Source organism: Hevea brasiliensis, chromosome 4 (genome assembly GCF_030052815.1).
Source record: "Hevea brasiliensis isolate MT/VB/25A 57/8 chromosome 4, ASM3005281v1, whole genome shotgun sequence".
Taxonomy (NCBI): domain Eukaryota; kingdom Viridiplantae; phylum Streptophyta; class Magnoliopsida; order Malpighiales; family Euphorbiaceae; genus Hevea; species Hevea brasiliensis.
Window position 1 is genome coordinate 18,185,374 of NC_079496.1, and position 12,297 is coordinate 18,197,670.

Sequence of the window (12,297 nt, forward strand, 5' to 3'; positions counted from 1 at the left end):
ATACCCAATTCCAAACCATTATACACATATACATGCTGCCATCAATAACAACATAATTCAATAAACCAAACCATGAAACAACACATTTTAAACTACACTTTAAAGTTACCGATTTTGCACATCTCCTTCAAATAGCTTCCAAGCTTCTAAAACCAAGTGCACTATCACACATACACTTAGTACACATTGTCTAAATCATTTCTATACACATAAACACTTACATCAATATCTTAACAACCATTTACATGCAAGGACAAGCTGTTCATAGTGAGTTCTCATGGCTGTTGAAATGGTGTACTACCATTAAAACATCAAACTTCAAAAATTCTTCCATAATTTAACTACCCACAACATCCTCTCAAAGTTTAAGGAAGCAAGAATGGAAAATACACACTTACCACCTTTGAAGCTTGACCAAATCTTAACCAAACCTTTCTTTCTTGCTTTCCCATGGTGTGGAGAATAACTTTAGTGAAGGGAGTATTGAAGGATCATGGCTTGATCATGGGAAATGGAAGCTCAAATGTGGGACGGCAATGGAGTTTGGGAGAGAATTTGAAATTCGGCAATGAAGGATGAAGGAGATGAAGGTGATGAATGGCTGTCGACATTTGTCCACATATGCTTATATGTTCTCACTTAGTGTCCCACTAACTTATATTAAGTATTTAATATTTCAAAGTTTTCATAATTCAAATTACTCCCCCACATTTTTCCTAAATTTTATTACATATTTACTTTCCTTTTTCATGGGGTTCCCAAAGTTTAATACTACTTATTTTTCATGGACATTTAGGTCATAAGTCAACTCTAGGTATCAAATGACCATAATGCCCCTATTCAGGTTGTATTCCCGATATTTCGGTAATACCGAATTTTGTCATTTTCTTGATTTCTCGTTTTTCTTTGTATTGATTAATTAATTTTTCTTTGATATTTCTAATGACATTTATACTTCAATAGATGTTCATTTAAGTCTTAAAAATATTTTCCTGGGTTCTCCGCGGTCCAGGGCTAGTCAACAGTCCACGCCGCAACTTCCCGGTACAGTCACCCATCGCTAAGGTTCTCGACTCGTTTAACTTAGTTACATTTCATAGCTATTATTTTTCCTTTATTTTTCTTGTATTTTCTTTTCTTATATTTTATTATTTTATGTCTCCTCACTAACATTTAAATGTAGTTCTAGGTATTCTAGCTGTCCGGACCGACACTAGTCACCAGAACAGTAGAACGCACTACTGAACATAGGGGTGTTACATAAATAAATTTAAAATTAAGTTTTAAATAAATTTAAAATTAAGTTTTGAATTAAATAAGTTTATGTGTTTCTATACATATTTAATAAAATATTGTTTTTTAATAATAAAAAATTATTTTTCTTAATTTTATATATTACAACTTGTTTAATAGTTTTAATTAAAATAAAATTTAAAAAAATTGAAAAATATGGTCAAAAAAATTATTTAATATTAAAATCATTATTTTTAAATTTTAATTAAAAAATATAAAAATTTATTTTACTCAAATTTTAATTTTAAATTTGTTTGACTTTTATTTAATATATTTTTTTTATATAAAAATACTGACAAATCTTAGCGGCGTTATCAAGTTGACAGCTTATATAAGAATTCATGCACTTGGAATAGAAAAACAAAGATGAAGCCATCAAAGCTTTGAATGAGTCTTGTGGGATGTTTAACGTTTTAATTGCAACTTAAAAACAAAAATAATTAATTAAAATCATCACCTAAACCTCTCTTTATCCAATAAGATAGATTATCATATATATATATTCAAACCCTACTCTTTGCTCCAAATTAAAAGCCAAAAACATCACTATTGAGAGGTGCATCAATAGAGGAACCTCTAACCCCACCAATCACCATATATCATCAATGGCACAAGTGTGGGGAAGAGTGTATCCCTCCAAACAAGCATATTTTCATTTGATTTAACCTAAAATATGAAATAATAATTTTTTTCTCTTATTTATTTACGGTGAATCTAAAATATAAGAGGTACAATGAAATTTATTTATTAAATATATAAGTATTACATAATTGTATAATCTAAATTCATAATAAATTAAGTTTAAATAAGAATTTCTCTTTCGACTTAGCTTTGAAGACACAATTATTTTTTTGTTTCTATATATAGTTTCAGAGGCTTAAATTGTACCCTTTAATTAATTGTAGTCCAAACTCTAAATTCATGCATTTAGGTAACTTGATGGTTGATATGATCCTATCAATATCTCTTTGTCTATTAATATATGCCTTTTAATAAAAGAAAAACAAAAGGTTTAAAAAGATAATACTAGCTAGTCTGATTTGATTGATTTCAACTAGAAAAAGAGTGAAAACAACTTAAAAACAAAGGTTTAGTGAGCATCTTTGAATGGTTGTACTGGAGTAGAAAGCAACACTTTTGCATTTAGCTAATGGTTTCTTCATGCTACATATAAGCTTTCTCATTGTTTTCTTTTTTTCTTTTCTTTTTTTTTTTAATATAATTAGTTGCAATTAAGATTTAAATACAAAATTTTATAAATATGAAAATGATATCAGTATTATTGAGTTAAAGTTTATTGATTACATAAGTAAATCAAAAAAAAAAAAATCAGTAAATTATATAGATAAAGCCTATCATTCTTAACTAACCCTATTTCACCTAATAGTTTTATTAATATCCGTAAAAATCAAGAGACCAACCAAATTATATATGTGTAATTTAAAAACACTGTTTTACTAAATCAAGGTTAGCATATAAATTATTTAATTTTAATATAAACAGTAATTTCTTTTAATTTATAAGAAAAATATTTCATAATATATATATATATATATCGTAATAAATAAAACTTTATGAAATTTAACGTATTATGAATTGAAGTAAAAAAAAAAAAGTTTGCTATGAAAATCCAATCATGTTCCCTGTTTGTAGGTTCCATGACATTAAAAAATGATGTGCAGGGTATGAAAGACAGAGTCCCATCCTTGATGATGTATCATCTTAGGGCCTACACATCCTAATCTTGACCCACATTAATTGCAAGACAAATTAAAAACTATAAATTTTATTTATTGCTATTATATATATATATAATCGGCTTACAATTTTACATTAAAAAAGTCATTAAATTTAAAGAGTTTACGAGGATTAATAATTAACTGGCTAATTGATTAGTTCTAACATTTAGCAATAATTAGTGTAAGCCCGAGTAAGTCCAACTTTCATTCTCTCATTCTCTATGTAGTTGAGGACCACTCTTGCGCTTGATTGTTTGCAACTCTGAGACACGTTTCTGCACTAAGGTTGGAAAGTCGTCCTACAGGGCCAATGATAGTCAATCTATGGCAGCATCTTTGGTCGTGGTAGAGTTCACGTGCCCTGTTTATGGAGATAACTGGGTTCAATGTTATTGGGTGGAAGGCTGGGTGGTGATGGTTATTTTGACCTTTGTGTGGCTGGCGGTAGATTTGGCTTCGATTGTGGTGTAGCTCTTCCAAAGGAGGCGAGTCAGAGGCAGTCAGCAGCATGCTTTCTCTATTTTGATTTTCATCCCTATTACTAGGTTTCCATGTTGGGGAAAGATTTATAATGGTTTGGTTCGGCTGGGTGGATTTAGCTTGATTTGGGTTGGTTTGATTTGGGTTGATTGGACTCTTTTTAAACTTATTTCTTGTATTCCAGTGTGGACCTTAGTTTTCTCTTTGTTTTGCTAAGACCCATTTATATTTCTTACTGTTTTGGACTTTTAATGCAAGAATACATGTTAAAAAATAATCAGCAAATAGCAATTTGATCTCTCGATTGAATGAATGTCGTTATTATGGAACCACCTTCTATTTCATCGAGTTCAATGTGTTTCATCCTTTTGTGAAGCACAAGATTTTGAGAGATATGAAGAGCAATTTGATTATTATAAAAGACTGAGTTGGAATATAAATCTTCACCCAAAATCTTCAAGCAATCTCCAAGCCAGGGGTGAAGCTACCCTTTAGGGAAGGGGAGCAATTGCCTCCCTTATTTTTCCAAAGAAAAAAAAATGTCCTTCAAAAATATTAGATTTGAAAATTTTTCATTTTAAATTTAATATTTATCCTTTTAAATTTAATAAGAAAAAATATAAAAAAAATTATATAATTCGAGTTTTGACATACAAAGAATCGTGATTTAATTTTAATTAATTTAATATATTATATTTTTTCTTATTAATAAATGTAATTCAAACTTTTAATTATTTTATGAATATGTAACTCTAGTCGATAAATATTTAATAAATGAGTTAATATATTTTATATTTTAATTATAATAGACGGAATTTTATCAAGAAAAATAAATAAAAATCCATTAATTGTGATATCAAAAGGAAAAGAAAAAATATTAAACGTGGATGAAAAATCATGAAAATGGATTCTAATGAATTTAACTGAACTATACAAGGCAAATTTTGTATTTTCAAAACAAATTAATTAAAAAGGCCCATAATATGTTGTATCATCATGAGTAGCGTAGGACCATCTTCACGTGAAGACCACACCCATCCGCCAATACTTAAATAGCCGCCTCTCCCTCTCTTGAAATTGCCATGTAATCTTTTCCCTTTTGTGCATTTGGGATCCTCCTCATGTATCAAAGTCTTAAAAGGCTTTTTTGTACTATAAAGGAGCAAATGAACCCACCAATTTCTTAACCAATCTTCCCCTTAATTTTCCACTCAACAATTGCTTTTCTAAGTTCCTCTCTCATTTCTCAACCCCAAAAGGCATGGATTTCTTCCACACCCAAAGGCAAAGCCAACAAAAACGCCAACCAAAGCATAGCGACAAAAGGAGGCTAACAGAAGACCAAGTGAGGCTTCTAGAGAGAACATTCACCACCAACAAGAAGCTTGAGCCTGAGCTCAAGCTCCAACTAGCAAGCCAACTAGGTGTGCCTCCAAGACAAGTTGCCATTTGGTACCAAAACAAGAGAGCAAGATGGAAGACACAGAGCTTGGAGCTTGACTACAATACACTCCAAGTGAAGCTAGAAAACGCATTGGCTGACAAAAGGAGATTAGAGAAGGAAGTGATTCAGCTTAGAGACGAGCTAAGAAAGGCTCAAGAAATGGTGTTTGCTCTCAGCCAAGGGATGGTTCCTTCTCATCCTCATCATCTTCATCCTGCTCTTCCGCTTCCACCTCCTCTTATTGTTTCTTGCAACTCTTCTTGTGATGAAGGAGGTAGCTCTAGCTTGCATGAAGAAGTGAATGGTGAGGTTTTGCAACTTGATGAGCTCTATGCTTGTTTGATTGGCTCTGGTGGTGGTGGATCAGCGTGGGATTAGTGGGTTCTTGGCCAAATTAAAATATTATTCTTTTTTTTCCTAGAAAAACAAGTTCTTGGGGCCATGGTTGTGTACTGCTTGGAATTGAATTAAGAAGTCTCTTGAGATTTTGGCTGGATAATTGAGTAGGTGGTGTATTGATATTGAGTAGAATGAATTAATGTTAATGACCCTTGTGAATTAATGTTAATTTTCACAGGTACTTACTATTTACAACAGATTTTGGAGCCTGGGGGCTCAATTGTAACATCATTTCACTAGTCTACCCCTTACATGTTGAATATGTAATTAGACTGACAGTTAGTAGTTAAATGCTTTTTCTTTTATTGTACGGAAAGTTAAAATTTAAATCTTAATTTTTTTTTATGTCAGAAATTTTTAAATATAATAAAAAAGGAGTAGTTATAATTTAATGCTTTCTTTATCATGTCAGGCGTCAAGATTTAACTATTGAAAACACTTTTTATTTTTTTTAAAGATATATTGAGAAGAATATTTAAGCATGATAATTAAAAAAAAAAATAATTGGAAAATTTTATTTTTATAAAAATATACTATTAATTAATTAATTTATCCCTCATCTTATTTAATTTCTTCTTATATAAATATTTAATTCTCTTTAATTTTTTAAAAATAATAAATAATTTTGAACAAAATATAATAATAATTAATTAAATTACCATTTATCTTATTTAATTATTTTTATATAAATATTTAATTTTATTTATTTTTTAAAAATAATAAATAATTTTAAATAAAAAATTTAAATACGATAAATAAAAATGAATAATGAATGAAGATAATATTTTTTTTATTATTAATTTAAATTTTGTAAACTCTTTTCTCATAAAAAATTCCCATTTATGTTAAGAAAAAAAAGAAAGTTGTAGTCAACCGATTGGTGTAGTGCAATTAATTCAAGCTAAATGAATATAGTTATTTAAGTATGGCACATATAGTTTCAAGTGAAGAAAAGGAAAATTGGAAAGTAAAAGAGAGAAGGAAAATTTAGTATCTATTCACTCATGGAATATTGTAGTAATTTTTAGAAAAATTTTATACGAAAATTAAAAAATAAAGTTTCATATTTATCTGTGCAATAATTAAAAAAAATCAGTTTTTTTGTTTTCTAAATTTTAACTAAGATTGAAAAACAACTTTTCACTATTTTTCTAACTGTTTTCTAAATAATCAAAATTATGCTATAATTTTTTAATATATAAAATTAAATATTTATTTAGAAAAATGTTTATTTATAATGATTAAGAAAATCATATTATTATAAAATAAATGAGTAACACATATTAAAAAATTTAAAAATAAAATAAAAATTTTAAATATGTTATACAATAATTTATTTTTAATTATAAAATATGTGAAAATTTTTTTATTTTTTAAATTAAAAAATCATTTTCAATTATTTGTAGGTGAATACCCTTTTTATGCTCTTTCTTATTTTCCATGAAAAATAAAAATTATGGATTTTCTAGAAAATTAAAAAAAAAAACTATTTTTCATGAGTAAACAGACCCTAAAAGTTCAATATTAATTTTTCTATTTTTTCTCATTTATTTATTCAATATGGACATAATAGTAGAAATGTAATAATCTTCTCTTCTCATTTTTCATTTTTCTTTTTATTTGAACATAGAGAATAAAAAATAATTTTCTTTGCTTTTTTCCTTCCTGTAAAAAAAAATTATAAGAAAAATAATAATTTTCTTTTTCACAAAAATTTTTACCATTTTTTTTATAATTCTATCCATTTTTCTTTCCCTAGCTTTCCTTTCTATAAAATTGGTCCATAAAATCACCATATTCAAAGGCAATTAATAATTTTAACATTTAAACTAATCTTAAATTTAATTAAAAATTACTTTAAATTATTTGTATCTTTCTGAAATATAATTATTAATGCTCAAATAATTTCAATTAATCTTGTATATTTCAATTAAATTTATATATAATATATGTACACTTATTATTTATATTTCAAAATTTTAAAAATCCTATATCAATATTTAAATTCTATTTACTTAAAATACAATATTCAAAATTTATTAATATATATTAATAATTAATTATTTATTTATATAAATATATTTAAATAAAATAGATAAAACTCAAATTTCAACTTCAAACCTTTACAAATATTATTATTTATTATTATACTCAAATTTAATTACATATTATCCTATTAAAATAAAATTAAAAGAAATACTAAAAAAAAAAAATACTTCATTGGTTACTATCCCTATGACTATTGGCTTTGCTTTCCCAACTCATAATTACTTCTTACCCTTCAACGCATTAAGCAAGTGGACTCTCGTGTGTTTCTTTTCTGGTGGAGTTTGAGGAGGATTAATGGAATGAACTTGATTCTATAACTTCACATCAATGTGACCCATCCATCTACTTATACATATGTGGGTGGGGCTTACTTTGACCACATTGAAAATTAACTTTACAATTAATGATAATTTTATATTATCATTTTAATATGAAATATAGGTATGGAAGGAGATAAATTAGTTTCCTTTAAATTTACGCTATATTTCTAACTATTGAATTTTTAACTGATTTAGTAAAAGATAAATTTTTTATAATTTAAAATTATATAAAACACGTTATATATGAATTTTATTTAAAAATTCTATTAGATTTTAATTTGAGTAATTATTAATAAAAAAATAAAAATTAATGATTTTATTAAAATAAATTAAAATATAATAATCAAAATAAAACAATTAACAAAATAAAATAAAATAAAATGTATCCCCTTTTCTCAATTTCAAATTGCAACAAGACTATGAAATAATGTTCAAATCATCCTTTTAATTTTTAGCCTGGATTTAATTAGATCAATTTTAAACTTTTTCTTCTAATTAATTCAAAAATTTTCACTTCAACTTAATAAAAATACCCAAACGAGCTGCCAAACTTGGGCAGCTTGAATTCTGTCTCTATGGTCATTTGGCAATGTTTCCATATTTTATTGCTACTTGCAATGCCTTGATTTTAAGGGAATTGAAAAATCCCTTACATATATATAGGCTCTATTTATTTCACAAAAAATAATTTATATATAAAAAATATGTTTTATAAAATATTTTTTTATTTGTTTTATGAAAAATAATTTATATATAAAAAATATGTTTTATAAAATATTTTTTATGAAAATATTTTTTATTATTTAATTACAATATTAAATTAATAATATATATTTATTTTATATACGTATAAATATATTCACATTTTAATAAAATTATTAAATTTATAAAAATAAAAAATAACTATCTCTTTTAAAAAATAGAAATTATTGTTTTTTAAATAGCTTAATTTTTTTTGAAAAAAAAAAACTTTTTATTGACTAATTTTTTTAAATACTATAAAAACTAAAAAATTTAAAAAATATTTTTCATAAAATAAACATAACCTTAATTATTATTATTATTATTGCATTATTTTTTCTCGCACTTAAATAATTAGATTAGGAAAGCAACACGTGGTCTCTTATCTTCATCACTTAACTATAATACTTTTGCCATCAACTTTCATTTATCGGTTGCTTTTTAGATATTATTAATTTAAGAAATATTAATTATTTTTTAATTTTATCTTTATTTTTATTAAATATAATAAGTATTCTTATAATTTTTTAAAACCCATCTTATCACCTCTTTCTTACGAAATAAAAGACAATTTAATTAAGTAAAGAAATATTTTATTACAATTTTAGTGATTTAATTGATTCCTTAGTTCTCATCCATTCTTATCTATTGTTTAGATTTACAATTAAATCACCTAAATTCTAATAAAATACTCACTAATTTTTTTGAATTCTCTTTTATTTCATTTAATTACTCCCATTTTAATAATTCTCTCTCCATTAATCCACAAAATACTTCTTAAGAGTGATAAATGGGTTTTGTGAAATTATAAAAATAATTATTATGTTAAATAGAGATAAAGGTAAAATTAAAAAAAATTTATTGATATTTATTTTTTTAATAACAAATAATTTTTATAACATCCTAAATTTTTAAATAATTATTTTATATGTAAATATTAATATTTTATTTTATTGAATATTTTAGAAATTTATTTGAAATTTTTTGAATTTTTAAAATCGGATTTGATTTTCTAAAGACAGTAAATTTTATCGATTTTTAAAAATTAATTTAAATACCATATCGCAAAACCAGAAATATATTTGGAATCTAAAAATTTTTCTGAGTTTTCTGAAAAATTTTTAAATTTTTAAAATCGGGTTTGATTTTCTAAAGATAGTAAATTTCATCAATTTTTAAAAATTAATTTAAATACCACATGATAAAATCAAAAATTATTTAAAAATTTTATTAGATTTTAATTTGAGTAATTATTAATAAAAAAATAAAAATTAATGATTTTATTAAAATAAATTAAAATATCATAATCAAAATAAAACAATTAATAAAATTAAATAAAATAAAATTTATTCCCTTTTCTCGATTTCAAATTGCAACAAGACTATGAAATAATGTTCAAATCATCCTTTTAATTTTTAGCCTGGATTTAATTAGATCAATTTTAAACTTTTTTATTCTAGTTAATTCAAAAATTTTCACTTCAACTTAAATAAAAATACCCGAACGACTGCTAAACTTGGGCAGCTTGAATTCTGTCTCTATGGTCATTTAGCAATGATTCCAATAAAACTTGCAATGCCTTGATTTTAAGGGAATTGGAAAATCCCCTAGGCTCCGTTTGTTTCAAGAAAAATAATTTATATATAAAAAATATATTTTATAAAATATTTTTTATGAAATTATTTTTTATTATTTAGTTATAATATTAAATTAATAATATATATTTATTTTATATATATATATATAAATATATTTATATTTTAATAAAATTATTAAAGTTAAAGAAAATAAAAATAACTTTCTTTTTTAAAAAATAAGAATTATTTTTCTTAAAAATGATTTAATTTTCTCTTTGATAAAAAAATATTTTTTATTAATTAAATTTTTTGAGTACTAAAAAAATAAAAAATTTAAAAAATATTTTCTTAAAAATATTTTTCATAAAATAAATAAAACCTTAATTTTCATTATTATTATTGCATTATTTTTCTTCGCACTTAAATAATTAGATTAGGAACGCAACATGTGGTCTCTTATCTTCATGACTTAACTGTAATACTTTTTCCATCCCCTTTCATTTATTGGTTGCTTTTTAGATATTATTAATTTAAGAAATATTAATTATTTTTTTAATTTTATATTTATTTTTATTAAATATAATAAGTATTCTTATAATTTTTTAAAATCCATCTTACCACCTCTTTCTTATGAAATAAAGGACAATTTAATTAAGTAAATGAGTATTTTATTACAATCTTAGTGATTTAATTGATTTCTTAATTTCCATTTACTCTTATCTATTGTTTAGATTTACAATTAAATCACCTAAATTGTAATAAAATACTCACTGATTTTTCTGAATTCTCCTTTATTTCATTTAATTACTCCATTTTAATAATTCTCTCTCCATTAATCCACAAAATACTTCCTATTATTATGTTGAATAGAGATAAAGGTAAAATTAGAAAAAAATTCATTAATATTTTTTAGTTTTTTTTTTAAATAACAAATAATTTTCAATGATGGATAAAAGCTGACTGAGGGAATAGTTGTTTTTCAATATGATAATTATGTGAAAAAATTCTCAATCCAAAGAGTTTTCTCGAATTAATTTTTATATATTAAAATAAAAATTTCAAATAATTTTAAATACATATTTTATATCAATTTAATACATTTAAAATAAATAATTTTAAAATATTCACAATAAAATCAAATTAAGAAAAAAAAAATTCATCTTTAGCGATTGAACTAATTTTATTAAGTAGTTTAAGAGACATTTTAATGCTGTGAATCACATGATTTTACATTTTTTTATATTAAGAACACCGATCAGTAAAATGCACTGAAAAAAAAAAATGTTTATAAGTGTAAAAAATGGTAAAAATTGAACTTAATTCATAAACCGTAATTTGTTATTTGATAAATTTATAATTACAATTATCAAAATATTATCATATGAAAATGAAAATGAGTCTATATTATTAAATTTAATATTATTAAATAATAATCTAACTAAAATGTTTCACGTCTTAATATTTTTAATAAACTCAATATTTATATTTTAATAAATAATTAAATTTTCATTAAATATAAAAAATAAATTTATGTTAATATTCCATTGTTATTCCAACCATAGATAATATTTTAAAATAAAATAAAATATTTTAAAAATACTCTATGGCTATAAATAATACAATCTATCACCACAGAAACGAGTTGATAACAACTAAATATATTTTAAAATAAAATAAAATATTTTAAAAATACTCTATGGCTATAAATAATACAATAATAAAATATAATTAAATTACTATTTACTTCTTGAAATTAACTTATAATTATTTTTCCTCACCATTTTCTTCTTTTTTTTTTTTTTTTTTTTTTCCTTTTGATCTCTTCTTTGAGTGTCCATCAAGGAATATTTTCACTGAAATAACTCATTTCCTTTCTTTTCTATTAGTTTTTATTTTTTTTTCTTTATTATGGAAACGATTTTGAACATATTTTTACAAATTTATTTATCATCACTGATAATTTTGAGTGAATAAATCCTCAAATCTGTGTTTAACGATAGATTTTGAGTGAATAAATTCTCAGATATATCTTTATTGATATATCTTGAATTTTTATGATATTTTCTTAGAGTTATTTTATTTTTTCGTTATTTAGATAATTTTTTTTTTTGGAAAAGGAGATGCAAATTTGTCTTAAACCTAAATTTGAAGGTTATCTGGAAAAAATAATGAAGAGTGGAGTGCATAGTCTATTCATTAGTCAATTTATATGTTCCATTAATATTATTAAATTTTTTAAATTTTTTATATTATTT

The 12,297-nt window shown here is 23.7% G+C and overlaps 1 protein-coding gene across 1 annotated transcript; it reads left to right on the forward strand.

The window, feature by feature from the left end:
- The first annotated feature begins 4,596 nt into the window (after positions 1-4,596).
- LOC110653228 (homeobox-leucine zipper protein ATHB-52) lies at positions 4,597-5,646 on the forward strand. The gene has a single exon (XM_021808798.2). The coding sequence runs from the start codon at positions 4,774-4,776 to the stop codon at positions 5,332-5,334; it is 561 nt and encodes a 186-aa protein (XP_021664490.2). The 5' UTR covers positions 4,597-4,773; the 3' UTR covers positions 5,335-5,646.
- Positions 5,647-12,297: the final 6,651 nt, after the last annotated feature.

What these genes read in the sequence shown, in the direction of transcription:
- LOC110653228 (XM_021808798.2), top strand. Translation starts at nt 4,774, where the DNA reads ATGGATTTCTTCCACACCCAAAGGCAAAGCCAACAAAAACGCCAACCA.